The sequence below is a fragment of the Cuculus canorus genome, chromosome 6 (assembly GCF_017976375.1).
Source record: "Cuculus canorus isolate bCucCan1 chromosome 6, bCucCan1.pri, whole genome shotgun sequence".
NCBI classification, from domain to species: Eukaryota; Metazoa; Chordata; class Aves; order Cuculiformes; family Cuculidae; genus Cuculus; species Cuculus canorus.
In genome coordinates, this window is record NC_071406.1 from 17393801 (window position 1) to 17421608 (window position 27808).

The 27808-nt window shown below is 59.7% G+C and overlaps 2 protein-coding genes across 3 annotated transcripts; one reads left to right on the forward strand and one right to left on the reverse strand.

Annotated features, from left to right (window-relative positions):
• Positions 1-137: 137 nt before the first annotated feature.
• LOC104056625 (sterol 26-hydroxylase, mitochondrial) lies at positions 138-5477 on the reverse strand. The gene is made up of 9 exons (XM_009557894.2): positions 5236-5477; positions 2870-3060; positions 2401-2600; positions 2120-2317; positions 1823-1983; positions 1325-1491; positions 924-1005; positions 636-836; positions 138-537 (listed from the first exon to the last, which is right to left on the reverse strand). The coding sequence occupies exons 1-9, from the start codon at positions 5461-5463 to the stop codon at positions 412-414; spliced, it is 1554 nt and encodes a 517-aa protein (XP_009556189.2). The 5' UTR covers positions 5464-5477; the 3' UTR covers positions 138-411.
• On the forward strand, positions 3067-27808 carry WNT6 (Wnt family member 6). 2 transcript variants are annotated; one of them, XM_054070157.1, is made up of 4 exons: positions 3067-4497; positions 23382-23602; positions 26527-26828; positions 27118-27808. In XM_054070157.1, exons 1-4 carry the CDS (start codon positions 4439-4441, stop codon positions 27577-27579), a joined length of 1044 nt encoding a protein of 347 aa, XP_053926132.1. In that variant the 5' UTR covers positions 3067-4438; the 3' UTR covers positions 27580-27808. The 2 variants fall into 2 exon arrangements, with proteins under 2 accessions (XP_053926132.1, XP_009555864.2); XM_009557569.2 differs by lacking the exon at positions 3067-4497 and adding an exon at positions 14816-15090.

Consider the following 27808-nt stretch of genomic DNA (forward strand, 5'->3'; position numbering starts at 1 on the left):
CGTTCTGGCTCCAGGCACAGATCCACACGCGGCTACACAAGGACGGGATGAAGGAGACGACAACTGTCTGCAAGCCCGCTCCCCCCTTCCCCCCCAGACCCCGGCAGGGCTCCCAGGCCCCCAACACAGCCCAGCTGTGGGCTTAGGATTGGGGGGAACACAACCCCTTGTGGCGTTTGAAAGGCACAGCAGCTCCCCAAGCCTCCTGCTCATTTGATGTAGGGGGACACTAGCGCCCCAGGGGTGATTTGGGGGCAGCCCTCATCTCCCCATCTTTCCTACAGTGGGGCTGGACGCCTCCCAGCCCAAACTGGGCAGGAGGTGGGTGCTGGGGTGGGTTTGCCTTCCTGCTTCTCCTTGTGGGACAGTAGGAGTCCCTGCTTGGCACCCAGTGTGGGGGTGGGTGCGCAGTCAGGGAGCCCCCGGGCGAGCGACGAACTCCAGGTTGATGGGCTTGTCAGCCACCAGGACGATGCGGGACACAGACTTCACCTCCACGCCGCGGGGGTCCGGCCGCACCTGGAATGCCTGGATGATCTGTGGGGAGAGGGAGGATGGTAGCACCTCAAGGACTCCCTGGGACCCCCATCCCAAGTTGTGGCGAGTTGCCTGGGGCAGGGGGTGTCCTTACACACCCTGGCAAGGGCCAGGTGCATCTCCAGCTCAGCGATGCGGCGGCCAACGCAGGCGCGGACCCCATAGCCAAAGGGGATGGAGCTGAAGGGGTGGTGGGGGGAGCCGTGGCCCCGGAGCCAGCGCTGGGGCAGGAACCGCTCGGGCTCAGGGAAGTAGGTCTCATCGTGGGACATCGCGTAGTGTGCCAGGACAAAGAGAGTCTGTGGGGCAAGAATGGTGGGGGTTAATGACCCCCATCCAGCCCCACTGAGCGCAGTGAGGGTCCACACAGCACAGCCACTACTCACATTCTTGGGGAAAAGGTAATCCCCGATGACAATGTCCTTCTCATAGAACACCCTGGCATTGGTGGGCACCACAGGGTAGACCCTGGGATATAAGGAAAGTTTGTGGGTGAGCACAAGCCATCTGGGTACCCTAGAGAAAGGGAGCCATTGGCAGGACAAGGGGGAGCATTTTCCAGTGCTCAGCAGCTCTGTGCCCCTCCCCAGAGAGGAGGTGGATGGATGCCGCCCCAAGGAACTGAAATCTAGCCCTGCACTCTGCCTGACCCATGCCCCCATGTCTCCCATCACCAGCCACCCCAGCTGGTGCATCCCCTGACACAGGCAGGAGAAGGAGCTGCCCTCAGCCCTGGGAAAGGGGCTGTTGACAGGGACCTCAGGACAGGGGCAAGGCTGGGTTGTACCTCAGCGTCTCCTTGATAACAGCCCGAAGCATTGGCATCTTGGGGATATCCTCAGCACCAGGAAACCGGTCTGAGGGAACGACAGCTTTCAGCTCCTGGTACAGGGCCTCCTGGATGCCCAGGTCCCGGGAGAGGTGGTATAGGGCCCACGACAGCGTGTTGGAGGTCTGGGGGAGGAGAGCACAGAGGGGAGTGAGGGAGATGGGGCTGGTACCCGAGCAGCTTTGTGCCAAGTGTTGCACCAGAACAGCACCAGACAGTCCCTGCTCCAGTATGCAGGGAAGCCAGGGGTGAGGGGCAGCGAGCACAGGGGAAATTGAGGCAGAGCAGGCCAGGGAGCAGAGAGGAGGACAGGGTCTGTACTGACCAATCCCTGAGGGTTTATCCCTGTGGGAGCATCAGCCCCTCAGCCAACCAGCCCAGAGCTCACAGGGAGGGAGCATGGCTGAACATTGCCCCATGGCTCGTGCCCTGGTATAGTGGCTGCCCAGCTCTCACCGTGTCCACGCCAGCCAGCAGCAGCTCAGCCACGCTGCCGTAGACCTCATCCAGGCTGAGCCTTCCACTGGCCAGCAGGTAGCTCAGGTAGCCTGACACCTCCTTGCCCCGCTCCACCTGCCCCTCCAGCTCCTCCATCTTCCGGTCAATCAGGGTCTTGCCTGCAGGGACAGAGTGGGACCCAGCACTGATGGAGTGAGGGTGGCCAAAAGGACATGTGGCTGGGGACTGCTCCACTTTGGAGAGTCCTTTGAGGATCCAATCCCACCACACTGGGTCCCCATCATCGCTGCTCACCAAAGGCAAAGATGGTGTCCCAGCTGTTCAGATAGCGGTCCCAGAAGGGCAGGAGCTTGCGGCTCCATCGGGGCAGGACAGTGGCGAAGATGGAGTTCTTGAACATGAGGTTGATGGAGTCGATGAAGTGCTGGGTCTCAGCAGGGACTTGCTGCTTCAGGCACCCGATGCGGGTCTCGAAGAGGATATAGGATATCCCTGTGGAGGAAAAGTCACATCCAGACCCCTGCAGGAATGGGAAGAGCAGGGCAGGGCAGGGGCGAGGGGGAGGACCCCCCTACCTTCCAGGGCGAAGCGGTAGAGCAGGTTGGCCACGTCCCCCACCAGCACCCCTGAGGGGCTGCGGCTCCGCTCGTCCCGCAGCCGCACCATCAGGTCCGACACCACCTCCCCGATGGCATCCGCATACAGCACTGCCTCCGAGGGCTTCAGCAGCCGCTTGTTGAGGACCTGGCGCAGGCGGTACCAGCGCTCCCCTTCCCTGCACGGGGACGGGGCTCAGCACCGGGGGCACAGCTGGGCAGAGGGGTAGTGGTTGGCAGCAGCTTCCCAGTCCCTGAATACATCCTTCCCGTGCCATGCTAGAACCACCCCGGAGGTCTTTCCACCCGCCATGGCCATGCCCTTCTGCCTGAGGAGACACACTGCTGCAGGAGAGGAAGCAATGCAAACTGCCACCTAGGCCCTACACCCGAGGAAGGGACAGGCGCTGTCTGCTGCCCCGCGGAGCACAGCCAGGGCAGGACTCACTCAGTGAAGGGTCCATAGGGCAGGCGCCGTGTGTCCCGGTGCTCCTTCCACAGCGCCATGTCGCTCCGCATTGGGTACTTGCCCTCCTGCCGTAGCAGCTGCTCCAGCACCACCGGGCTCCCAATGTTGATGTTCTCATAATGACCAAAGGTTGACTTCCAGATGGGGCCATAAATGCGTCGGGACATCACCTGCAAAGCACCAGAGCACAGCAGGGTGAATGGGACAGGGGCAGCGCTGGAGCTGGATCAGTCCCTTCCTGCCCCAATCCTGCCCTGCATGTGTCCAGCATGCTCTGCACCCACCCCAGGGACTCCTCAATCCCAGCTGGGCCCAAGCACTTGTCCCTGACCCTCCACGCTGGCACTATCCTTGAAGCGCCCTGCAGATGGCTTGGGCTGGTGTCCCCATGCACATGTCCTCTGCCAGCACTAAGCACACCAGGCTCTGATCCCTGTTACAGGCTGCCACATCCCTCACCCATCCCAGAGATGCAGAGAGCCTGGTGGGTCTTCTGGGGAGGCAAGACCAAGAGGGGACAGCAGAGACAGGGAAAACTGCCAAGCACAGGTCTTGTAGGTCCAAGCCTTGCTGCCTTCATCATGATCCCAGCCATGCTCTGCTGGGACAACAGCCCCCATGTGGGTCCTTGAACCCATCACCTGATAAGGATGGTTAATGATCAGCATCGGGAGGGCAGCGCCAGGTTGGGGCAGGATTGGGCTGCTCCCAGGGCCAGCTGTCATCCCTGGGGCACGGTCCTGGGGCCAAGGCCTCTGAGGCCAGATGGTGATATCAACTAGCATCAGCCCCGCTCTGGACTCTGCTGATCACAGCTCCCTCTTCCTTGGCAGCACCCAAGGATGTCATGCTTGCCTCCCCGCCAGGAACCCCCAAGCGCATCCCTTGAGGGCAGCCAGGCACCCCTTTGCAAGTGGATCTCCATAGGACAATGTCCAAGGGGAGCTTTCCATCCCACCCAGGGACCAGTAGAGCCCCTGTGGAGCAGGGACAAGCCTGGGGTGTGCAGGGGACCTAGTAGGTAAGCCCTGATCCCCATTCCCCGCGGCTGCAGATATGCACGTGGTACAATCTCCCTTGGAGACTGACTGCATCGCAGCCTGCGCCCGGATTCAGCTGGATTCGTCACCACGAGGAGACGTTCCTCGTGCGTAGTGGCAGGAGGAGGGGGAAGGACAGCCACCCCAGTGTCGCAGGTGGTTTGCTGAGCAAACGTGCTGTGTGGGGCCACAGGCAGCGGTGGCCCAAGTGGGCAGGCAGAACCTGACACAGCGCAGGCTTTGGAAAGAAGGGCTGAGAGTAGCTGGAGCTGCCAGGATCTGGGGAAAGGCACCTTTGGAGCATGTGGGTGTCTATCTGCAAAGCTGGGCTGTGCTTGGAGCTTCGGGGGCAGGAAGGAGCAGCAGGGAGCTCCCACACCCACTCCCCAAGATCCTGCTGCCCTGTGACAGCCCCTTCTCCAAACAGCAGTGCCTGATGCTCTGCGGTGCCGCGAAGGCCTGATCCTGCTTGCTCCTCCCGGCGGTCAGAGCTCCAGAGCGCTGGAAGATGCCACCTGGCTCTTGGCCAGCCAAGCCCATCGGTTGCTTCATCCGACGTATGAGGAGGTATTAACAGAAGAAAACAAACACCTCTGCCTATCCCTCCCCTGCCTGCCCAGGTACCATCTGCCCAAACACCTGCTCCCAGAACCATGACTACTCTGTCCTGTGGGGGCCAGGGCAGCTCAGGCTGCCCAGGGATGCCAGGGGATGCCAGGAGCCCATGAGCCATCCTGGAACCTTTGCCCTGGGCTGCCTGGCCGGCTCGGGGACGCTGGAACAGCCTCAGGCTGCCAGGATCCTCCCAGAGCCACGCAATTCTGCACTGCCCCGTTCCATCCTGCTCGCCCCGGCATCACCCCCCAGTGCAGGGGAGCCCTCCGTTTCCCCAGCTCAACCCCCTGCCGTCACCTGTTCCCCACCCCGGAGCCCATCTCACCGTGCCCCCAGCACGCATCCTCACCCCTTGCAAAGCCCCCCCTCCCCACGCAGCATCCTCCTTGCGGACTCCTGGAGCCTCTCCAACCCCACAGGGTCCCCTTCACCTCCCATACCCCCGGTGCCCGCAGCCCCCGGTCCCTGCATCTCTGGTGCCCGCAGCCCCCAGTGCCCTCACCCTGGTCCCCGCAGCCCCTGTCCTCGCACCCCCAGTCCCTGCATCACGGTCCCCGCGCCCCCGGTCCCCGCACCTCGGTGAACGCACCTCGGTCTCCGCCGCCCCAGTCCCCGCACCCCTGGTCCCTGCACCCTGGTCTTCGTATCCTGGTCCCTGCACCCCGGTCCCCGCAGCCCCTGTCTCCGCACCTGCAGCCGGTGCGTGTGCAGCAGGTAGCCGCGCAGGAAGAGCCACACGAAAGTCCGGAGCAGCCCTGGTCCCGGCAGCTCCTCGGGTCCCTTCAGGCGCGCCGGCCCCGCCGCGGCGGCTGCCGAGCCCCCGGTCCTGCGCGGCGGCCCCGGGGCGCTGCGCGGCGGCGGCGGGCGGAGGAGCAGCGGCAGCAGCAGCCGCCGGGCCCCGCCGGTCGGGCCCGCCATGCTCCCTCGGCAGCGCACGGGACGGGGCGGGGCGGGGAGGCACAGGGGGCGACGGGGGGCGGCACCGGGGGCGGTGCGGGGGGCGGTGCGGGGGCGGCACCCGGTACCGGCACCGGGTGCGGCGGGTGCGGAGCGGCGCGGATCGGGCACCGGGACCGGCTGCGGGGACCGGGCACCTCGTGCTGGCTACCGCACATCGGCTGCCGGGCCGTGGGGACCGGTGCGGCACACCCGGTTCTGGTCCTGGCACACCGGGTAACACCGGGCACGGCTCACCGGCACAGAAACAGAACCATAGAATTTTGGTTTGGGTTGGAAGCGACCTTAAAGCCCATCCAGTTCCAGTCCCTCTGCCCTGGGCAGGGACACCTCCCACTAGGTCGGGCTGCTCGAAACCTCATCCAGCCTGGCTTTGAACACCTCCAGGGATGTGGCAGCCACACTTCCCGGGGCGACCTGGGCCAGCACCTCACCAACCCCATCGTGAAGAATTTCTTCCCAATGTCTAGTCTAAATCTTCACCTCTCCAACTTAAAGCCGTCTCTCCTCGTCCTATCGCTCCAGGCCCTTGTAAAGTCCCTCCCCAGCTTTCCTGTAGCCTGTTTCAGGTACTGGAAGGTCATTATAAGGGCTTCTAAGAGCCTTCTCTTCTCCAGGCAGAACAACCCCAACTCTCTCAGTCTGTCCTTATAGCAGAGGTGCTCCAGCCCACTGATCACCTTTGTGGCCTCCTCTGGACCCGTTCCAACAGTTCCATATCCTTCTTATGTTGGGGATTCCAGAATTGGACACAGTACTCATCACACCATGTGCACTGGGTGTGAGGTACCAGGCAATGGCATCAGCACTGCCCGGCACCAGGTACCGGGTACCAGATGGCACACGCTGGGCACTGTGCAATGGAACCATGCAGCTGGCAGCCAGCACTGGCACAGCATGGCAGGTACAGCATGCTGGGCACAAGGTGGTGTGACCAGCACCAGGTACTGCACACCAGGCATTGCACACTGGCAGCAGGCCCTGGGCACTGCTCACCAGTCACCAAGCACTGCACATCTTGTACCAGCACTGGCAATGCACCCTGGCACTGGGTACCACACCGCAGACCCTGCACACGTCACAGCGATGCTGTGCTCTCCCCTTCTGGCCTGAGCCCTCCTGCCCTGTTTCCTTCCTCTGCCTCTGACATTCCTGTCCCTGCCTTGTCCCCTTGCAGTGCAGGATGATGTGCTAGGGAGCTGAGTCCAAGCCATCCTACAGCTTCTCTTGGTGCTTCCTCTGGGTGCTGCCAGGTGGGAACTCAGATGAGGAGTCCTCAACATGCCCAGTGTGGCTGTTGGCAACTCAATGAGAGGCAGATTTTGTTTGGCTTCATGTGAGGAAGAGCATGGCATCAGATCTGGCCCAACTTGGGGCAGGTCAGGCTGTCCAGCTTGCAAGCAGCGCTCTGCTGTGTTGGTGTCCAGGGCCATGGGTGCAGGACATCTCCCCTCTGGGCAGCCTGGCACTGGCACCCATTCCTGGGGCCGTGAAGCAGGGCACCGCTGTGCCTAGGTGTCACTCCAGGGGCAGCCAGACCTGTGCCTCTGGCTGGGACCTCCCAGCGCCGATCATTAACCACCCCTTATCTGGTGATGGGTTCAAGGTCCTGCTGGATGGGGAGGTTTTGCCCGCAGGTCGGGTGGACATCTCAGAGCCCCCTGAGTGGCTGTTGTGCCCTCAGTCCTGCCTCCCGGGGTGACAAGGGATGTCCCAGGCTGGGCTCCAGGCTGCTGCCTGACACGGTTCCCGCCAGCGGTGCGGGATCGGGGCATCCCTGTGCCTGCAGACACCCGGGCGGTGCCCGAGGCTCATAGAACCAAGCGTGAGCTCCTGCCGCCACCTCATGGCTGTTCGCAGCAGCTCTGCAGCTTGCCCTGCCCCAGCCGGGCCCAGAGCCGGGGGGCAGCAGGGCACCCCAGCCCAGCCTGGCACCCGCCTACCGGGCAGCTCTCCCTTCCAGGGCAGGGACATGGAGACCTCTCCCGGACTTCTGTGGCCACATTTCTCCCTGCTGGGGAATGAGACTCCACTATCTCTTTCAGTTCTAAACCGTTACTTCTTGCAAAAATCAGCAAAAACCACAGCCTCTGATAAAAGGTCTCACTCCATCTTTCTTATAAACTCCTTTACACATTAGATGGCTGCAGTAAGGTCTCCCCAGAGACTTCTTCAGGCTGAACAACCCTGAGTCTTTCAGGCTTTCTCCACAGGAATCGTGTTCCAGCTCTCAGATAATTTTTGTGCCCATCCTCTGGACCCACTCTTGTAGGTCCATGTCTCTCGCACTGAAGACCCCAGAGTTGGACACACTACTCCAGGTGGGCTCTCACAAGAGAGAGAGGTTGTAGCGAGGTGGGTGTTGGTCTTGTCTTCCAAGTGACAGGCGACAGGATGAGAGAGAATGGCCACAAATTGTGCCAGAATAGGTTCAGACTGGACATTAGGAAAAATTTCTTCACCGGAAGTGTTCTCAGTCACTGGCACAGACTGCCCAGGGAGGTGGCTGAGTCACCACCCCTGAAGGGGTTTGACAGACGGGTAGATGAACTGCTTAGGGATATGATTTAGTAGTGGACTGGTACGGTTTGGCTTGGTTATCTCAAAGGCCTTTTCCAACCTAGCGATTCTAAGATTCTATGAAAGCAGAACGGAGCAGGAGAATCCCCTCCCTCTCCCTGCTGGCCATGCTGCTGTTTATGCAGCCCGGGATACAACCTGGGCTGTGAGCACACATTACCAATTCATATCCAATTTTTAATCTGCCAGTATCCCCCAATCCCTCACCACAGGGCTGCTCTCTGTCTGTCTGTCCGTCTGTCTGTCTATCTATCTATCTAGCTATCTATCCATCCCCCAGCCTGTACTGTTCTGGGCTTGCCCCTGCCCGGGTGCAGGAGCCCAGTGCCTGTGGAAGGACAGGCTCTACCACCTCAGCGCTGACCGCCGCAGCTCCCGGTCCGCTCCCGCTGTCGCCGCGGGGGCACCGGTGCCTGCTCCTCCCGCCTCCCGCCGCTGGGGGGCGCTCCCTGCCCTCGGACCGCGGCGGAGTTCGGGGGCCGGAGGCTCCGCGGGATGAGGGGGAGCCGTGCGGGAAGGGGAGTGCCGAGTGAATCAACCCCCCCCGAGCCTCCCGGGGGGATTCCGAAGGGAAGCGGCGGGCCATGACACATCCGGAACCGAAGGATGCCGCGCGGGGCCAGGGGCATCGCCGGCGCCCGGGAAATCCCCCAGTGCGCGGCCAGCCCTGGCCCTGGTTTGGTGACAAATGGGGCAGAGGCAGGAGAGCAAACGCTGCGTTTGTCCATGGGGATGTGGAGCTGGGGGTGGCAGGTCCCATCCTGCGTGTCGCCCTGTCCCAGGGATGCTGCAACTCCTCTCATCGCACAGCCACATCATCAGGTCTGACCTCACTGATGGGACCTGTGACATCATCAGGTTTGACCTCACAGGTGGGACCTGTGGCATCATCAGGTCTGACCTCACTGATGGGACCTGTGGCGTCATCAGGTTTGACCTCACAGGTGGGGCCTGTGGCATCATCAGGTCTGACCGCACCAATGGGACATGTGGCATCATCAGGTTTGACCTCACAGGTGGGACCTGTGGCATCATCAGGTCTGACCTCACCAATGGGACATGTGACATCATCAGGTCTTACCTCACCAATGGGGCCTGTGGCATAATCAATCTCACCTCACCTCACTGTACGTACAGAGACAACGCACCATGAGATCCTTCCTCCACTCTGCCCCTCAACCCATCCACCATCCACTGTTCATGGAGGGTCCTGACTGCTGGGATGGGTCAGCAGCTTCTTTACGTGACTTGTGCAGTGTCACCCTGGAGATGGAAATTTTTCCCAGGGCTGCATCCACTAACCCCCATCTTCTCTCTCACAGCAGGGGGAAAGCAGGGTGTCCCAGGGGAAGGCATCCCCTGACTCACGCCCAGGAAAGCCCAGGCTGTGAGAAGGCTGAGCCCGGGGTCCCGGGTACTGTAAATAGCCTACAGCATTAACTGGAGATGGCCTGTCACGCTAGCTCTGTGTCACTGCACTGTCACTGCCTGAGTCATGAGCCATGCTGGGGCCAGTGAGGCTGCACAGGGGTAATGTGGAGAGATCCAGAGGGATAGGGATTGATCCCAGGCCTGGAGACAGCTGCTCTTCTCTCACATAGAGGGTTCAAGTAGGACCCTCTTGTCCCTCTCTTAAAGCTCCCCATCCTCTTGTTTCCCTCTGTCTGATCCCCTTGTACCTGGGTAGAGTTTTGGGGACAGTACAAAGCTTTTGAAATAGGATAAATCAGCCAACACAACAGTCTCCCCTCTTCCCGGAGGGCCCAGCACCCAGTGGCAAGCTCTTCTCTGGGCTCCCCATGCTTTGTGTCCCATGGGACCCTGGTGGGCTGGCGCCTTTCCCAGAGGATGTGGGAGCAGGATGCTGCAGTGAGCCTGGGGCTGGTGGCCTGTTATCACAGGAGACAGGAGGCAGCCCTGGGCTGTTCTCAAGTGGTCCTGATTAGTGACTTCAAGTGCCTATAGAGTTATTCTAAGTCAAGTAGGCACAAAGGGAGCTGACCTGAGACAGGCAAGACCAGCAGTTGGCTTTGCTGGGACATCCCCTATTGCCTCTGCTTCCCTCCAGGCCCTCTGAGATGGGGAGGTGCCCCCCTGTTCCAGTTGCTCTCCCTGTCTCTTACTCCTCCTGCAAAAGGCTGTTTGCTCCAGCCCAAAGCAAACCTGATTTTATCTCCCGACTCCAGTTCCCTTGGCTGTGGGCCACGGCTGATGCCTCCCACGCAGAACTTGTGAAGCCCATTTGGGGACCCGCTCACAGAGCGGGCTGTGTACACTGCCACATGACATCATGTTTACAGCCCGTGGGGGCCCAAGGACAACCCCTCCCAACAGCATTGCTCCCAGCCCAAGCAGTGTGTGTCCTTCCCATGGCCAGACAGATGGACGTGCAGGGAGCTGGAGGGAGCAGGACTGGTGACAGTGCTTTGCCTGTCCACGAAGGAGTGGTTTCAGCTTTGCTCTACTGCACGCAGGCTTCCCTGGCCTCAGTTTCCCCTCAGAGCAGATCCTGTGCTAGCAGCGAGGGTGCACTGCTGCAGCAGTACAAGGTCAGGCCCTCACAATTTTGCACAGAGAAAAAGGCAAATTTTCTCCCCTTGGGACATGGATGTTGCCTTCTCTCCCAGGACAGAGCTGGGCCTTTTCCGCTGGTGCATGAAACTGAGATTGTTGGAAAAGAACAACAACATCCAGAGCTGCAGGGTCCATCCGTCCATCTGTCAGTCTGTCCGTCCGTCTGTCCTTCCATTCATCCATCCTTACATGCAGCTTTCTATCTCACAGACATCTCTCCATCCATCTACTAGGCTGCCTGTGCACTCACCCATCCATCCATTGACAAGTGTGTGCATCTCCCTTCCCTCCCATTCTATACGTACCTGCCTATCCATCCAGCTAGCCACTCATCCATCCATCCATCCATCCATCCATCCATCCATCCATCCCTCCCCCATCTGTCAGCACCTAAGTGATGCCCGGCCACCGAACAGCTCTTCTTGGGGGGGTGCATTTGTGCATGGGACATGCTGGCCACACGAACACCATGGGATGTGCAGGTTGTAGCCATCCATGGGGCAGGGGCTGGGAGCACCAGCCAGGGGGAGGTGGGGGACCCGTCTAATTTAAGAACAGGCCCTGCAGTCGCTGTCAGCACCGGGCGGCTCTGATCTGGGGACAGGTCCTCATCAGCTCTGCTTGCCACCCGTCGGCCTGACATGAAAGGGCTCTGAGCCCCGATAAGGCCCCAGACGCTTGGCCCCAGAGGTGGGCAGCACCGTGGCTGAGCCCAGGGCACTTCTGAGCAGTGAGCCCTGGCGTGGCTGTCCCTAAATTCATTGTCACTCGAGCACCACGAGGCTTGTGTTTTTTTAATGGTCAGGGACTGCCCTCTGCTTTGGGCACTGGAACGTGCCCCCTGTCACCACCAGTTCCCACTAGTGACACGACCCAAGGGAAGGCTCCATCCCCGGTGTCTCCCTGAGTTGTCACCAGCCTCTCCGCCGGCTGTTACTAGACACCGGAGTCCCCTGGCCGCAAGCGGCTGTGGATGGGGACCGTGTTGTTTTAATAAGATCATTCTGCTCCTGCCGTGAGGTCGCAACCCCAGGCTTATGACATCACAGCGTGCTGCCATGGAGACACCAGGATGTCACAAACACAACTCGATGACCTCACTGCAGGAGCGGGAGATGGGGCCAACCTGGGTTTGATTGCCAATGTCCTCGGGAATAAAGGAGGGGAGGGACGCTGGGAAAGTATGCGGCTGCTGAGAGCCGGGGTGTTTGGGTTGGAAATCGCCACGCTTTCCCCACAGCGGGAATGGCCCATTCCTTCCTCCCCCCGTCCACTCCCTCCCAGCAGCCCAAGCCCCCCTACTTTCTCGGCTGAGGGGAGATGGGGGAGTGGGGCAACTCCATCCCTGCCCTCAAGGCCATGTGGACCAGCCCCATTATCTTCCCCACCACAGCCCAGCTCTTCATCCTCCACACTCAGACATGACCCCTAAGGAAAACATGGGTGATCGGGGGGACACCTGTCCCCCAGCATCTCTGCTATAGGGGTGCAGGGGTGCCTGCTCCACCTCCCTCTCCTTGCATCCCCCCCGTCATTAATTTTCATCAGTGGCCAAGCGGGTCCGGGGCTGCCTGGGGGTGGCCGAGGAACACGGCGCTTTCCCCTGATAGCAAAAATAAATACATTAAAATTCTTGCAGGAGGCAGAAGAATGCGGGACGGCAGGAAAAAATTGTTTTATAATTTGTAATAACACAAAAGCGGGGGGGGGAGCTGCAAGAGGCGAAGGAAGGCAGAGACAAAGGATCAACTGCAGTAGAGAAGGCTGCTTTGGTGTGGCGGTGTGATCCCTGTCAACTGTAGCCCTGACTCAGTGTCACCATTGTGGCCTTGTCCACTGAAGGATATGACCCCTTGGGTCCTGTTGCAGAGAGGAGCATGAGCAAGGCTGGTTCAGGAACTGGCAATCACCCCCCCAGTTTCTTAAGCAGGGCTCAGCATATCTGTGCTTCAGTTTCCCCCTTGCTGAAGTGGAATTTTTATGCAGCTGGGCAAAAAGCTGGGAGAAAGGGGATAACCCTGGGCAGGGGTAACCCCTGCTTCCACCCGCCTTGGTACAGGCACAAGACAGGGAGCTTGCCTTTGTCTCCCACATTCTCCCCCTCCTCCCCCAGGGGGCTTCGCCACAGCACCCAGGTGATGCGGCCAATTCCCATATATGTGCTGGAGTTATCACATCCCCCCCACCCCCCTCCAGCCTTGCGCAAAGCTGGGACGTGATAAGGTGAGTCGCTGTGCGCCAGCCGCACCTGCTCGCCGGGACGGGGCTCCCCCTCCTCCTGCTCCCCTCTTCGGGGCAAAATCAAAGGGATTTTTCTGCTCTTAGGAAATCAGATAAAGGCTTCTCACCTGCCCCGTGCTGCTTTTGCGAGGAGGCCGGGTGCTCGGAGTGAGGGGACAACAGGCACTTTCAGCATGCCGGCAGATGAGCCATGCACTGCTGCGAGCCGTGTGGCAGCTCTGCCCACCGGGGCTGGGGCCCTGGGCACGGTGTCAGCCTGTCCCTGGCCTTGGTGGAGATGTCCTCTTCCCAAGAGCTGCCTGTTGCTGACTTCTCCCATAGATTTTAGGCAATAGGGTTCTCGTGGGGCAGGTAGGATGGAAGGGGGAAAGCAAAAGACCTCAGGGACCAGGCACAATGCAGCAGCCCAGATGCCGTGTTCAGTTCAGGGAAGGTTCCCATGTCCCTGTGCTGCTGCCAGGACCGCTTAATCCTGGTCACCACACCATGGGTGCGGACTGGGAGCCTGAACCCTGTATGGAAGGGCAGAGAAGGAGCAGGTGGGAAACTTCCAAATGTGGAGGGAATCTCTTGCCTCCTGTGCCCAGGAGGAAGAGGAAATCCCTGTCAAGCCACAGATAAAGTCTGAGTCATTCACCAACAAACACTGCTGGTGGGGAGCAAACTGTCAGGGTGAACAGGAGAAGCTGCTGGTAACAGAGGCAAGGGAAAAAGGGATGGGCAAGCCAGGGGCTAGATGTGGGCAGGGTGTGAGGCTGGTACCCTCCCAGGAAGAGGGAAACAGCCCAGATCTTTCCAGGAGTTTGGACTGAGATTACCAGCAGTGAGGGTGCTCTGCTTGGCCCATCACTGGTGGCAGACAGCCCGTTTTAACCCAGTGGGCTGGATGGATGCTCGGTGGAGGGGTTGCAGAGCTGGATCAGGGCCCCGCAGGGTGGCTGTCCCAGCCCTAGGATACATGCCTTGGATGTTGCAGGGCTGGGAGCTGCAGCCCCAAGCTCTGCTCTGAGTCATGAATGGTGCCAGAGGAAGTGGAGATCCAAGACCTTGGGATGAGACCTGGAAAACTGTTCCTGAGACAGTACAAGGGAGAGAAAATTGGGATGACACTTGACGGGCACTGTCTTCTCCTGTCTCTGACTGCTCAGCCCTGGTGTGGCCCCATGCTACCTACCAGGCCCCTCAGCTTCCTCCTGCTGCCTGTAGTGATCCAGTGCTGGGGGCTGTCTCCCTCCTGGGTCTCGGCTGCACCTGAGATGAGATCACTGTAAACAAGCCAGCCCTCCCTACACTCTTCTCCTGGTCTCTTCGCTCCTGGGCTTTGCTCTCATCACCCACCTGCGTGTGCCCCTGCCCCAGATGTGTCTCCCCAGAGGAGATTGAGCCAAGTGCTTGGAGATGCCTGGGGGTCACTCCTCCAGCATCCCCAGGCAGGACAAACCGTTCTGAGGGCAGGCAGGGCCACGGAGCCAGGCTTGTGCCAGGTGGACCCAGGCAAGGCTGAGCTGAAGGGCAACGCAGGGGCACCAGATTTGGGTGAGGCTGTGCCAGGGGTGTCAGGGTTGGATAGAACAGCAAATGGCAGTTGCCAGGAGGAGACCTCGAGTCTGGGTTAAGTTTGGCAGGGCCATGCCAGGACCCTGAGTGGAGCCAGGCAGGGCTGTGCCATGCGGGGCGGTGTCAAGCCCCTAGGGCTGCCGGGCAGAGGGCAGTGCCAGTCAGACCTCACTAATGCGCTGTGTGTCCAAGCGTGGCGGTGGGACATGGGTCCGGGCGGGCTGTGGCCACTGTCCTGCTGCCAGAGGATGCCCGGATACCACCGTGCCCGTGCCGTGGCCGTGGCTGCGCGCTGGGAGCCGAGCTTGGCACCCACGAGTCCCCCCTCCCGGCCCGCCCTGTCCGTCCCCTCGGGCTCCGGTTTCCCTGTCGGAGGCAGATGCTTTCGCAGCCCCGTCCCTCCTCCTCCTCCTCCTGCGGAGCAGCCTCGGCGCCGCGCTCCCGCCGCTCGGAGGTGCCTGCCCAGCCCCGCAGCCGCGGTGCCCGGCCCGGGGCAGGGAGCGGGCACCCACCCGCGGGGGGCGCGGAACGGGCTCGGCTCCCCCCCAGCCCTGGCAGGATGCTGCCTTCCTCCCGGACACAGCTGTGGCTCTTCTTCATCCTCCTCTGCCCCGCCAACATCATCGGACTCTGGTGGTGAGTAGGACATCCCCAGGGCGGGGGCCGGGAGGGCACTCAGGGTCTCTCGCTCTCCGCACCCCAGCTTGGGGATGGAGTCCCCTATGCCCAGGGCACCCTTGCTTGCTGTCCAGGTGGATCCAGGCTGGGGGCACCTCTGTGCTGTCAGGGTTTGGGCACACAAATGCGTTATGGACAGCAGGCTCGGGGGGACACACCCCGAGGACATGAAGCACCAAGTCCTGTGGAGAGAGCTGCAGTCTGCCCCCCTGCGCCCCAAGCCCACAGCCCTGCAGGGCTGCACGCCTGTGGGGCGGCAAAGAAGGAGCAAGGGCCGCCGGACTCCTCCAATAAGTCAACTTTAATTAAAAGCCCGAGGGTCCCTACAGTGTCCCCTCCCAAGCAGCGACCTGGATGGGAGGGGGACAAACCCCTTGTTTGCAATGGTGCCTTCATCAAAGGCAGTGATGGTGCCTTGCAGGATACTGGAGGGGGTGGGGGATTCATTACAGGCGCAGAGCTGGGACCTAGCCTTGGAAAGTCCAGGTATCTGTCGAAACATGAACTATTTAAATCTATTAAGAATTTCACCCAGCCTGTCTTTATCCGGTTTTAAGTGCTTAGATTCCAGCTCCCCGGCGTGCCGTCCGGGCTATCATTCATTATCTGAGGCTATTCGTCTCCACATTGTCACACTCTTTTGACCCCTAAAATAAAGCTCTCCATAAGCCTTTCCCCTCCCTGTCCCCTGCCTGCCCTCCAGTGATTTATTCCATAGCTCCATCGCCTTCCCTAGCCCCAGTTCCAGGGGTGTGGGGCAAAAGCAGGGGCTGTGGTAGGTGTAAGTGGTGCCGTTACAATTGGTTTTACACCAGAGAGTTCAGCCCTGGAGCCCAAGTTCCGTGTTTATTGCTGGGAAAGGTGTTAACACGCATCTGAGAGAGGCCTGAGTTTTGCTAGAGGAGGGGAGAGTGAGGTAGGGCGAGCCTTGGCTGGGGTAAAGTGTATGCCGGGGGTTCCCCTGCTCCCTACCACCTGCTGTCCTGGAGCACAGTCTGTCCTGCTGTTTTTTCCCTGGCTAATTCTCGCTGCTGCTCTGCACTCACAGCTGTGCCTTCAGCTCTACCTGCCTTCTCTGCCCCATCCTTACAAATACCCACCCGGTGAGCCCTTGCCTCCAGGCTTGCAGCCTGGTTGCCAGCACTGAGGACATTGGTGTTATCCTACTGTCGGCTGGAGCAGACAGGGGTGAATCAGGACCTCGCTTTGCTTTTGATTCAGGAGCAGGCAGATGGGACCAGCAAGGTCAGAGTGCTGGGGTACTGCTGCCCCCCACCTTGGCTGCTCAGTGGCATCTTGCTGCTGAGTCCGGGTCCCGACGGTGCTGTGACTATGTTGTGCATGCGCTGGCAGCACCGGCTTGGGAGATTAGAAGGATTTGGCAAAGGAGGGCAAGGGGTCAAACTTGTTTTTTCTTCTTTTAAAAAAGAAGAAGAGGAACCTTTAATTTAAGAATAATAACCCAGCTGCATGCAACGCAGCCAAATGTGCCGGGCAGTGGAGCAGCCGGAGGGCAGTCACTAGCATGCACTCTGCTTTGCTCCGAGCCTGGAGCCAACAAGCCGGGAGGAGGTGATGTGTGGATGAGGCCACCAGCACCACCATACAGACGTGCTGGGTTTCCTGGGACGGGGCATTGGAGCAGCTGGCTGATTCACAAGCTACTTCCCCCAGAGGTTAGGATCTCTGGTCCCTATCTGAGATTATCCCTTATTTCCAGGGAGCTTATTCTGTATGGGGGAGAGAGGTCTGAGTGCTGCCCAACCCTTTGAGCCAGCTTTAGACAGGCATCTTCCCAAACATCTGCTCCTGGTACCCGTCCCTCTCCCACATCTGGGTAGCACTACTGTCTGTGGGTTTTGCTTTTGGTAAAGAGTAGTTCAGAGGTGCAGCTATGCATTATGCCAGGGCTCTTGGAATCCTCAGGGCTGGTGGCATTGGTAGACCTGTTCCTTGCTAACCCTGTCATCAATGCATAGGGACCTTGGTGGCATGCCTTCAAGTGTACAACTCTGCACACTTGCCTGGGGCACCCCTGGGTGCTTAGCCAATGGGGCATGTTCCCATGGGCAAGAAAGGAAGGTCTTTATCCACTTTCCCATCCCACTCTAGCGCAAAGGCTGTGCAGTGGCGAGGATAGAATGGCTGCCTGTTTGAGGTATTTTTTCCTACACTGATGACAAACTGATTTGTGAGAGTGGCATCGTGGGGTGCAGCAGGGCTGGGTTCTGGTGGGGACAGATCCCAAGCACACAGCAAGGCTCGGCCACTCATCAGTGGTAACAGTGCCTGTTGAGACCCTGGCAGATGACTGCATCTACAGAAAAAATTTTGGGTGCGATATCGGAGTAGTGACATCATGCTGATGATATCATAGCCTGAGAAAGAGCATCCTCATTGTGGTGTGATGTCCCCAAAGGGCTCACTGAAGGTGCAGTCATCCTATAACTGACATACCTCTGTGTCTAAGAAGAGGCAAAGAGACAGGGGACAGGCATACACAAGAACCTTTCCATGGCAGAGAGGGTCAGCTGCAATCAATGCCAATGGGGAAGGTTTGTCATTCAGGTGCTGCTGGTCCCTCAATTATTGCCAGGCTGCAGGGAACAGGCTCCCCTTGCTCTACCAGCCCTGTAAAATCTTTCATCCTTCTCCCTTCAGCTCTTGATGTTTTTCACCCAGCTTCTTGGGCAGGATAGGTAGAAATGGCATGGGGCTCCCAGGCTGGCCTGGAGGGTGCAGGCATATGGAGCTGGTGTCTCAGGAGCCTTAGGCAGGTTGAGGGCAGGATTTCAGCTGAGCCAGTTGGTGGTTGGGCTGTGCTTGCAGGAATGCAGCACCATGGAGGTGAGGAAAGCCCAGGCTCCCTCCGTGTCCCAAAGCCCAGTGACTCTCTGTGGGCATGTCTGAGAGCGGTCAGGAGGTGGAAGAAAGGGCAAGGGCAAAAACCAACCTGTTTGAGATGTTCTCTGCTCTAGCTGTGGGTTTGCGTGGGCCTGGAGAGATAGACACCTGCCCTGCATCCTGTTCCCACACATGCCCATGGGCAGTGTCTCTCCAGGTCTCTGTACAACTCCTCCAGATGCTGTCTCAGGAAGGATCCATCTGCTGGCACTTGTGGCTGCACTGCTGCTTCAGGGGGTCCTGACCCTGTGCCTCCTGAAGCCACACACCCCTCAGTGGGTCTCATGTACTGATGGCCTCCCTTTCTTCTCACGCACCTCAAACAGCACCCTCACCACGTGGAGCCTGTAAAGGCAGGCTGCCGGGCTGTAGGGCCCTACCTATGTGCCTTGGAATGAGCGTCATGAGTCACCTCTGGAGCCTGCTAACCCACACCTGCCATCCCTCAGCCCACAGTCCCCCACAGCGCCCAGTGGACTGGGTTGCCTGGTCATCCCAGACATGCCCTCATTCCTGGAGTGGTGTGTGGGCACGGGAACCCCTGCCTGGCAGCATCTCCCTGTTTTCCTTCTGGGGCAGCAGCTGACCCATTGGGGTTTTCAAAAAAAAAACGTTTCCCTTACACTCTCTGTGATGGCACTGGCTCCAAAATTGGGCTACTTGTGTCCTCCTGTAAAGACAAGAACTGAACTTTCCCCCGTGCCACCCCTCATCCTGCTCCTGGTCACATCCGCTCTCCCACCGTGACACTGTCCCACTGTGCCCAGCTCTGCCTTGCGCTTGCCCCAGGCTGGAGGGCTCACCTGGGCTTTGCATGAGAGGCTTGACCCCTTCCAATCCCCTCCTTGTGCTGGAGGGTGCTAGGCAGAGTTGAGAGCACCCTTGGGACCTACACGGTTTTGCAGCCATAAGAGGCACCTGCATTTGGGCATATGCTAGCTCAGCATATGCCATCTCAGCCTCCATCAGCACCTGGAGGAAATATGTAGTGACCAGGTGGACCCCTTTCTTCTCATCCCAGTCCCTCTGCAGCTTGGGCATAGCTTTGGGACCATCACCCCTGTGGATGTGTGCTCCTTCCTTCCCCCTGGTACCTGTAGCACAAGCTTGGGCAGTTCCTACTCATGAGCACCCAGCCTCAGCGTGACCCTACAGCCAGCAGGTCCACAGGTTGACACCATGCCATGCCAAAGCCTCTTTCCTTTGAGTGGTTTCCCAGCTACTTGCATTGGGTCCTTGCCAAGGAGGTGTGAGGAGGAGGGCAGGGAATGGAGTCCCGAGGCTCTCCCTGACCCACGGCATTTCCCACTCCCTTGGTGCCCCCAGTGACCCCCAGTGCCCCTCAGGCAGTGATTTGCTCCTTACTCACCCCTCCTGCTCTTCTTTCCACACCCAGCTGCCCCAGTGAGCAACCCCACTCCAGCAGCACCCACACACTGCACTGGGTGAGGGGCCAGGTGCCCAGTGCATCCCTGCATGGGGTGAGGGGAAGCTGGATGGGCAAAAATTTGTGTGTGCTCCCTCCTCACCCTGTTTGCACAGCTTCGAAAGAGATGGACATGGTGACAGTCCTGGAGCGAAGCTCTCATAGGGTCTGATTTCTTCACAGGACAGGCACTGAGTGCGACAGCAGTAGGTGGGATGCAGGGTGACCCATCCCCATGGAGCTCAGATCTCCATGGCTGGTGTCCTGCAGCTCTTGTGTCTCCAAGCAGGTGAAATCCTATGGGCTTTGGTGTGATGGGCTGGGCAACCTGGCGTCCTGCATCCCTCCTCCTGAAAGTATCTAGGGCTTGAGGTGGAGACCTGGATGCAAGGCAAGCCATACAGGAAAACCCAAGCAGCAGCACTCGGGTGCAGACCCAGCTGGTCCCACATGGAGCTGGTACAGTACAGTGCCCTCCTTCAGAGTGTCAATGTTGTCAGGACCAAAGCAGGCATTTTGCCCCTCTCCCAATGTGTGGGTGCCATTTGTGAAGGCTGACCGTCCTTTTTTTCGCCATTGGATCCTTGCAAACCAGGGCACCATTGTCTTCCCTTCATCACAGTCCACTAGTGGGAGCCAGAAGAAGCCCTGCTCCACACCATCCCCATGTCTGAGGGGGCAGTCGGGGACTTGTGCCAGGCTCCTTGTACTATGATTTCAGCTGGGAAACATACTGAGACATACTGGAGGCTCCATGATCATGAGCTGAGCTGGAAAAACTGGTGATTATGGCTCTTAGGAGCCCTCAGCTATGTTGCAGCAGTAACAGCATCCAGAGCATGGGAGTTGCATCAGAAGCCCTAGTGACTCCTATTTCCCCTGTGTTACCCAGATCGGGCTCGGGATGCTGCTCTGACAGCCGAAGGAGTGACAGCAGCAGGTTGACAGTGGGTTGCTGCTCTTCTTCCTTGCCTCAGTTTCCCCTTTCAGCAACAAGGGGTGTTTCCTTTGCACAAGGGTGCTTGAAACTAGGAAGGAAAATGGGACTCATCGTCCCTCTGGGCAGCCACCTGGTGGCAGTTTTGGCAGCAGGCGAAGGGTGCGGGAGGAGAAAGAAGGGATACTCTCGAGATGCTGAACCCAGCTAGAGGTTGCCAGGCAGGAGGTGTCAGGGGGCTGGGGTGCCCCGGGAGTGTTGGGGGGAGCTGGACTGGTGACCCAGTTCCTTCACCAGGGCAGGGGGAGGAGTGCCCAGCGGCAGAGGTGGGGCACCTTAATTGTAGATGCGGGAGGCCTTGGAGCAGGACAAGCTCAGGCAGATCTGGGCCCCGCGCAGGAGTCCTTGCCAAAGCGGTAGCAGTTTGGCAGCATTTTTCTTGCCCTTGTCTCCCCCCGCCACCCCAGCCCCCCCAAACCCTCCAAAGCAAAACAGCTCTTGGGCTCCCGGCAGCCTCCCCGTGCCAGAAAGTAGAGCCCAGCGGAAATTAATATTGTGCAGGACTTAGGCAGCCCACCCCATGCCTTGTCGGCATGGCCTGTGAGCTCCCGCTCACTCTCACCGGCCCCACTGCTGCTCGGGCCACGGGTGAGACCCCCACGATGCTGGCGAGCTGCCTGCCGCCCCCTGGCCCCGCAGGGCTGAGCTCTTCTTCCCGGCCTGATCCGTCGGGCTGGGGTGAGCCACAGTTCAGCATTTGATCTGATGGCCCCGAGGGGCTGGCGCATCATTTTTATAGGAGTACAAAGAGCTGTCTCTTAATGAAAGTCCTGTCCCAGCCTCTTTTCTTCCCCACCCTGCCAGAGCAGGCGGCCAAACTTGTGCTGTCCCATCAGGGATGTTGGGAGCCCATGGTCCCCAAGGAGGGCAAGCTCAGAGCCGAGCATGGAGGTTTGAACCCCCATGTGGTTATCATGTGATGGGACTGGACAGAGTCACTGGTGGTGATGCTCACATGGGCCTCAGTTTCCCCCTTGATGGGGGACCTGTGCCAGCCCAGCCACAGCCCCGTGATGCTTCCCCAGCTTCCACGTCCTTTTGCAGAGGCACCCGTGCATCATGCAGCAAAGGGAAGCCAAGCTGTAAGGAGCAAAGAGAGACAGGTGCTCCCCTACAGCAGTGTGGGCTTGCCTCAGTTTCCCAGCCGGAGGTCATCTTTCCAGGCTTTGCCTCTGAATTGAACTATTTAACCCCTAAAATCTCCGGCCAAAGCATAAGACTTCCTTTTCCACGCTGCGCAAGAAGGTGTGTTCTCTCCAAACCCAGCTTGCGTTTGGTGGGCAGGAGATGCTGGCAGCGTAGGAGCCTGATATGGGGCAGGGGAACCCTGGCAGACCTCAAGCTTCAAACAAGGGGTTTGAGGGATGTTTGCAGTGGGGGCAGGATAGCAAGTGAAGTCCTGCAGCCTGGTGTCCTCAACACGGTTCCCCAGCTGCGTGAGAGCAAAAAGGAAACCCAGAACAGAGTTAAACATCGAGATTCAGCTTGCGATTTTTCAAGCCCCTGGGGCTTGGCCAGACTATAAAGGTCTGGGTTTGGAAGCTGCAGTGCAGCCGGTGCTCCCCAGTGAGCAGGGCTGCCAGCAACACAGGCAGCCCAGGCACTGCTCCCCAGGGGACCCCAGGGGAGGTGGCCTTGCAGTCCTTGGGCATTCCAGAGCGCTGAGGGATGCTGAGTCCAGCCCTGGGACCCTGGGGGCATCCACAGCCAGGAAAACCATGGTGGGTGAGCAAGGAATCAAGCAGGATGAGCTCTGAGCCTGCAGGATTGGTGCTGGAGGCGAGGGAGGGCTGAGTGGGGCTGCGTTTGGGGCATGCTAAGTTTGGGTGGCCCACGGCCACGTGGTGTCTGTGCCACAGGATGGATGGTGTGGGCGGGAGGCCGACAGCACGGCATGCCTGCCCTCTGCCCGCTGCAGCTTTAGTGTTGCCCATGGCAGAGTTGGAGCATTGCCCGCCTTGGCACGGGGCATGGTGCCGGCGGGCTGCGCAGCTGCACGAGCCATGCCGTGGAAGGCACTCCAGGCAAAATGTGTAGGGAAAGTACAGGAGTTTCTGTAGCCAGCAGCACGCCAGGGAGCGTGGCATCATGCTCAGACTCTGCCTCCCAGCCGGGAGAGCCAGGTACCTCACTCCAGCTGTGCTGGTGTGGGGGAGTTGCCTCTGACACAGGCCCAGCTGCGGCTTGCCCTCCCGTGCTGGCATCAGCAGGGCTGGCGATGACACCTTCATCCCTCCCTCACCCGCCTGCATCTCGATTCCCTGGGGGCCACTGCCTGGGTAGGGGGAGGCGAGCATGGGAGCTTGGCCAGCAGCCAAGGGTCTTTATCCACTGGCAAGGTCACTCGGCTCATCTCCCACAGGGCAAAGCAGTGAGCTGCCCTGGAGAGGCGGAGGCACACCAAGAGCGCTGGCTGGGCTCCCGTGGTGCCCACGGGGCCCTGGGAGCTGCAACTGCTCCAGGTATCAGTCTCACTGCGATGCCAGGGCTGTGCTAGGTCAGCGCCAGGTCAGCGCCAGACCCAAAGAGCAGGTGCTGAGCAGCACGATGACTCTGCCGCCTCCCACTGGGGACACCACCATCACCCACAGGGGTGTCCTCAAGGGCTTCAGAGTGCGAAGTGGCATATACCAGTCTCATCCTCCAGCCAGCCCCACAGCTGGGGATCTCCCTGATTCCCCGACTTGCTGGGCAGTGTAAGGTGTCCCCTGGGTGCAGGCATGCAGGTACTACCCACACCTTTTGTCCTTTCCTCTCTGCTTATCTCTTCCTGTCCCCTTTTCACCCAGGCTCAGCACTGAGCCTCCACTGCCCTGTGGCTCTGCTTCATCCCTGGGAGCAGGTCTGGCCTTGCCTCATTCCCACTCTGGTCTCCCCTGGGCTTGTGTGCTGGTTTTGCTCTGCTCACTGTCCCTCCTGCAGGGCAGTGGGGAGCCCCCTGGTCATGGACCCCAACAGCATCTGCCGCAAGACAAAGCGACTGGCGGGGAAGCAGGCGGAGCTGTGCCAGCTGGAGCCAGAGATTGTGCAGGAGGTGGCCAAGGGCACCAAGCTGGGTGTCCGGGAGTGCCAGTACCAATTCCGCTTCCGCCGCTGGAACTGCACCAGCCACAGCAAGTACTTCGGCAAGATCCTGCAGCAGGGTAAGCCTAGCACTTCCTCGGCCTCCAGTCTCCCAAAGTTTCCAGCTGTGCAGTTACACGCCTCCCTGGGACTCCTGGAGCACAGTCTAGGCGTGTAAATCTGTGTGTGTGCGTAGAGGGTTACTCAGTGCTCCTCGGTGCAGTCACGCCGAGGTTTTACTGCCGGGACATGTCTTCCCATGTTGTAATGAAGCAATTACCAATGCTCCCAGACAGCGCGGGGCTTCACAAAGCCCAAGAATGCACCCTCGTCTGGCAGTGATTTACTGCTCCCCTGGGACCCTGGGGTGTGCTGGGGGAAGGGGCCTGGGTGGGAGGCAGTGTGCTGCCGCTGGGAGCTGCCCCTCGCCCATGGGTGCCCTGCAGATCCCTCCTCCTGGCCTTGCTGGGGGCAGAGGATGTGCCCCTCTCCCATGGATGGGCACCCTGATGTCACCCCGAGGGACAGGGTGACGGGGAGAGATGGGCACATCCCAGCCAGGTGGATACTGTGTTTCAAGCCCATCTCAGCTGCATCAAAGCCAGAGCAGGGGCAGAGTGAGGAGGCATCCATGAGTGCCACTCTGCACTATCAAAGGGGCTGATGGGGTGGAGGAGGGGAAGGGTGCTCCAAGAACCTTGGGCTGGTAGGGACAAGTAAAAGGGCCACTTCAGTGTGCGGTGAGTTTAGTCCTTCCCCTGTTCCTTCATCAGTCCTTGTGCTGGGGGCATGGGAAGAAGATGCTGGAGTGAGGCCCTGTCTCCTCAGCCATCACGTCTCTCTCCAGGGTATCTGCCAGGCCAAGGAAGAGTGGATATACCCTTGCACCCTGAAAGTGGGTCTGTGTGGCAGTGCCCTGACAGCAGAGATTTGCTGTTTTCCTACTCCTTGGAGGCACTGGCAATGGCAGAGTGCCGTGGGTACCCAGTGACTGTGGTTCTGGTGGGGGTCCAGATCTGGGGCTCCAATGGAGACACCGGCCCATGGTGGGGGGTGGAAGCAAGCTCCTCTAAGGAGCACATTTGCAAGTGTGAGTTACCCCCAACTCAAGGAGGTATATTCGGTGGAGGGGCAGAGAGGTAGGTTGTGTAAGGTCAATGCTGCTTCTGGAATCACCTATACTCACACTGTCCTGGCAGTGAGGAAGGTGGGATCTATGCCAGTCAGGGCTCTAGGCTGGAAGCGGGATGGTGCTGGGATGCCAAGGCCAGAGTGGGTGCTGCCAGGTACTAAGGGGCAGTGGTGGATGAGCTGCCAGGTACTAAGGGGCAGCTTGGGTCAGAGGAGACACAAGTGCATCAGGCAATGGACTGCTGAAGGAGACACCGTGCCCTGTTTGGCCCAGTGGAGATGAGTAATGTCATGGGGACAACTGTGAGTTTGGGAGTTCCTGGCACTCTGAAGACATGTGACATCCCAGCTAGAGGTGAGGGCATTCCCAGGGTTGCACCGTGGGTGTCAGGAGCAGAGAGCTTGTGCTGCATCAAAAGGTGCCAGCAGGCACCAGCTTCCCTTTAAGCCTGTAGGGACTGCATAAACCACACCAGCATTCTGGGGGTTCCCAGCTGCCATCAGATGGGCATCTCCTATCTGACAGCCTCCTCTTTCCAAGGATGCTGCAGGGAGCTCTGGTTCCTGGCTGTGGACTCCCTGGCTCAGTCATGGCCATCCCCATTTCCCCTCCTGCTGCCTGTGCTAGGCACAGCGTGCCTGGGCAGGCTGACTTGAGGGCAGCCACGTGTCTGGAGGAGCTGTCAGAGGAGCAGCATCCCCTCAGGTCTCTGGCTGGCAGGGTGACATGGGGACCTCTGCCAGCTGCAGGCTGCCTGAGGAGGGCTCTGGCAGCCCCCACGCAAGTGGATGGGTGGTCGTGTGGATTAGTGCAGGCAGGAGGGCCAGTGCAGGGGATACCCGTCCCTGGGGTAACAAGGCCGTTAAGACACTAGTGTGCCCACTTCCTACCGACACCAGTGAGTATCAAGTGCTGCACAGGCTTGTGAAGGAGCCGCTTGTGGAGCCAGTGCCCAGAAACCCTTCTTCCCACAATCCCCCCAGATCAGAGTGCTGGAGATGAGTGGAAGGGATACCCCCAAAACCACACCTTCCCCTCTGCCCCGGTGCCCTAGGCTCCCCCTGCACGTCACCACCTTGGATCAGCCCTGCCCTGGCATTCTCTTGGGTGGGGATTAGCCTGGCATGGGGTGGGGAGAGCGCGGGAGCCCCCCGTGCAGGGTGCCGCACCCCTGCTGCCAGAATCCCCCGCTGGCTGCGGCTGTGAGCGGCAGGTCTGGGCAGGGGAAAGATGCTTGGAATTCATGTCCCGGAGCAGAGAGAGGCAGGAGCAAATACTAATAATAAATAATCCTGCAGGGTGGAGGCTGTGCCGGCTGAAGGAGGGGGCAGGTAGCACCCTGTGGCAAAGTGGGTATGGGAGGAGAGTGGGCAGCACAGCTTCATTGCTGCCTCTCTGCAGACGGGTGAGTGGCACTCCTTGTGCCCCTCACAGCACTTCTTTCCAGGTGCCAGCTTGCAGCTGGAGATGGGATTTTTACAGCTCAGAGGGACATTGCAGGATGGTGTGAAGAAGCTCTGGGTACCACCTTGTCACCCGGGATCCCCTCTACACTCCAAGCTCCCTTCTTTCCTATGGGACACCACTCATCCTTGCAAGGGGAGGTAGGAGATTTGTTGCCCCTAGGACCCTCCAGCTAGGGTGAAGGAATGCTGACAAGGCCTGGCCATCCCCCATATTCTCCGTATCTGTTTGCAAGTGACAGCTCCTGTTCCAGGCAGCCCGCTCTGGGTTGGGTGCACCACCCAGGGAACAGCACCAAACACACAGGAAGAGGCATAGGGGAGGCCTGAGTGCCCAGAGGGTGCTGGCAGGGGGATGCTTTGCTTGTAGAGCTGACTCCACATCCTGACCCTGGTTGCTCCATTGCAGATATCCGGGAGACAGCCTTTGTGTATGCCATCACGGCAGCCGGGGTGAGCCACGCCATCACGCAAGCCTGCAGCATGGGTGAGCTGCTGCAGTGTGGCTGTGAACCAACACGGAGCCGGGCACCCCCCTCACCCACGGCGGGTCCAGGCACTGAGGGCACAGCCTGGGAGTGGGGGGGCTGCGGGGACGACGTGCAGTTTGGCTACGAGAAATCCCAGCAGTTTATGGATGCTAAGAGCAAGAAAGGCAAAAATGACATCCGAGCTCTCATCGACCTGCACAACAATGAAGCTGGGCGCTTGGTAAGGCTCCCAGTGCTCTCTGCCTTTCACAAGCATCACCCCCTTGTGCCCCTACCCAGCTCAAACCTCCAACCGTTATCACCTCCAGGCCCTGTACCTGCACTGACTTTGGGCAAAATATGGACAGATATCTTTCAGGAACCCTTTGCAGGTGCTTTGGAAACCCCTCTGTGCCCTACCCCAGCACCCTCCCTGGGACCAGGGCAATACCAAGAGGCAGGGGTTTGGCTGGGGATGCTGGGCAGGAGTGTGGGGAGCTGGAAGCTGAGCATCACCATCTCTTCCCCAGGCGGTGCGCAGCTACATGAGGACAGAGTGCAAATGCCATGGGCTGTCGGGCTCCTGCACCCTGAGGACCTGCTGGCGGAAGATGCCCCATTTCCGCGAGGTGGGGGATCGCCTGCTCGAGCGCTTCAATGGGGCTTTCAAGGTGATGGGGGGCAATGACGGGAAAACCCTCATCCCTGTGGGTGATAACATCAAACCACCTGACAAGCAAGACCTCATCTACTCAGCTGACTCGCCTGATTTCTGCTCAGCTAACCGTAAGACAGGCTCGCTGGGCACCCGAGGCCGCGTCTGCAACAGCACAGCCATGGACACGAGTGGGTGCGACCTGCTGTGCTGTGGGCGAGGGCACCGGGACGAGACAGTGGTGCTGGAGGAGAACTGTCTTTGCCGCTTCCACTGGTGCTGCGTGGTGCAGTGCCGCAAGTGCTCTGTCCGTCAGGAGCTCAGCCTCTGTGTCTGACAGCCTGGGGTTGGGTGAGGACAATTTGAAGGGCCACCCCCAGGCCACCATGCGGCAGCCACCCGCAGGACAGACACAGGCTGAGGTGATGGCAGGGACAGCGGGGTGAGTGCAGCTCAGCACCCCTGGGAGTCCTGGCTTCCCTGGGAGACAGCGTGGTGCTGCCTGGCATTCTCATGGTCCCTGTGTTGGGGGCTGCAAGCACAGAGCTTCCAGTAATAAAGCTATT

Coding starts and splice junctions, on each gene's coding strand:
- WNT6 (XM_009557569.2), top strand. CDS start 14,834: ATGCTTTCGCAGCCCCGTCCCTCCTCCTCCTCCTCCTGCGGAGCAGCC. Junction 15,091..23,381: donor AACATCATCGGACTCTGGTG/GTGAGTAGGACA, acceptor TCCCTCCTGCAG/GGCAGTGGGGAGCCCCCTGG. Junction 26,829..27,117: donor ACAATGAAGCTGGGCGCTTG/GTAAGGCTCCCA, acceptor TCTCTTCCCCAG/GCGGTGCGCAGCTACATGAG.
- LOC104056625 (XM_009557894.2), bottom strand. CDS start 5,463: ATGGCGGGCCCGACCGGCGGGGCCCGGCGGCTGCTGCTGCCGCTGCTC. Junction 1,984..2,119: donor GGACACCATCTTTGCCTTTG/GTGAGCAGCGAT, acceptor CTGTCCCTGCAG/GCAAGACCCTGATTGACCGG. Junction 837..923: donor ATTACCTTTTCCCCAAGAAT/GTGAGTAGTGGC, acceptor CTTGCCCCACAG/ACTCTCTTTGTCCTGGCACA.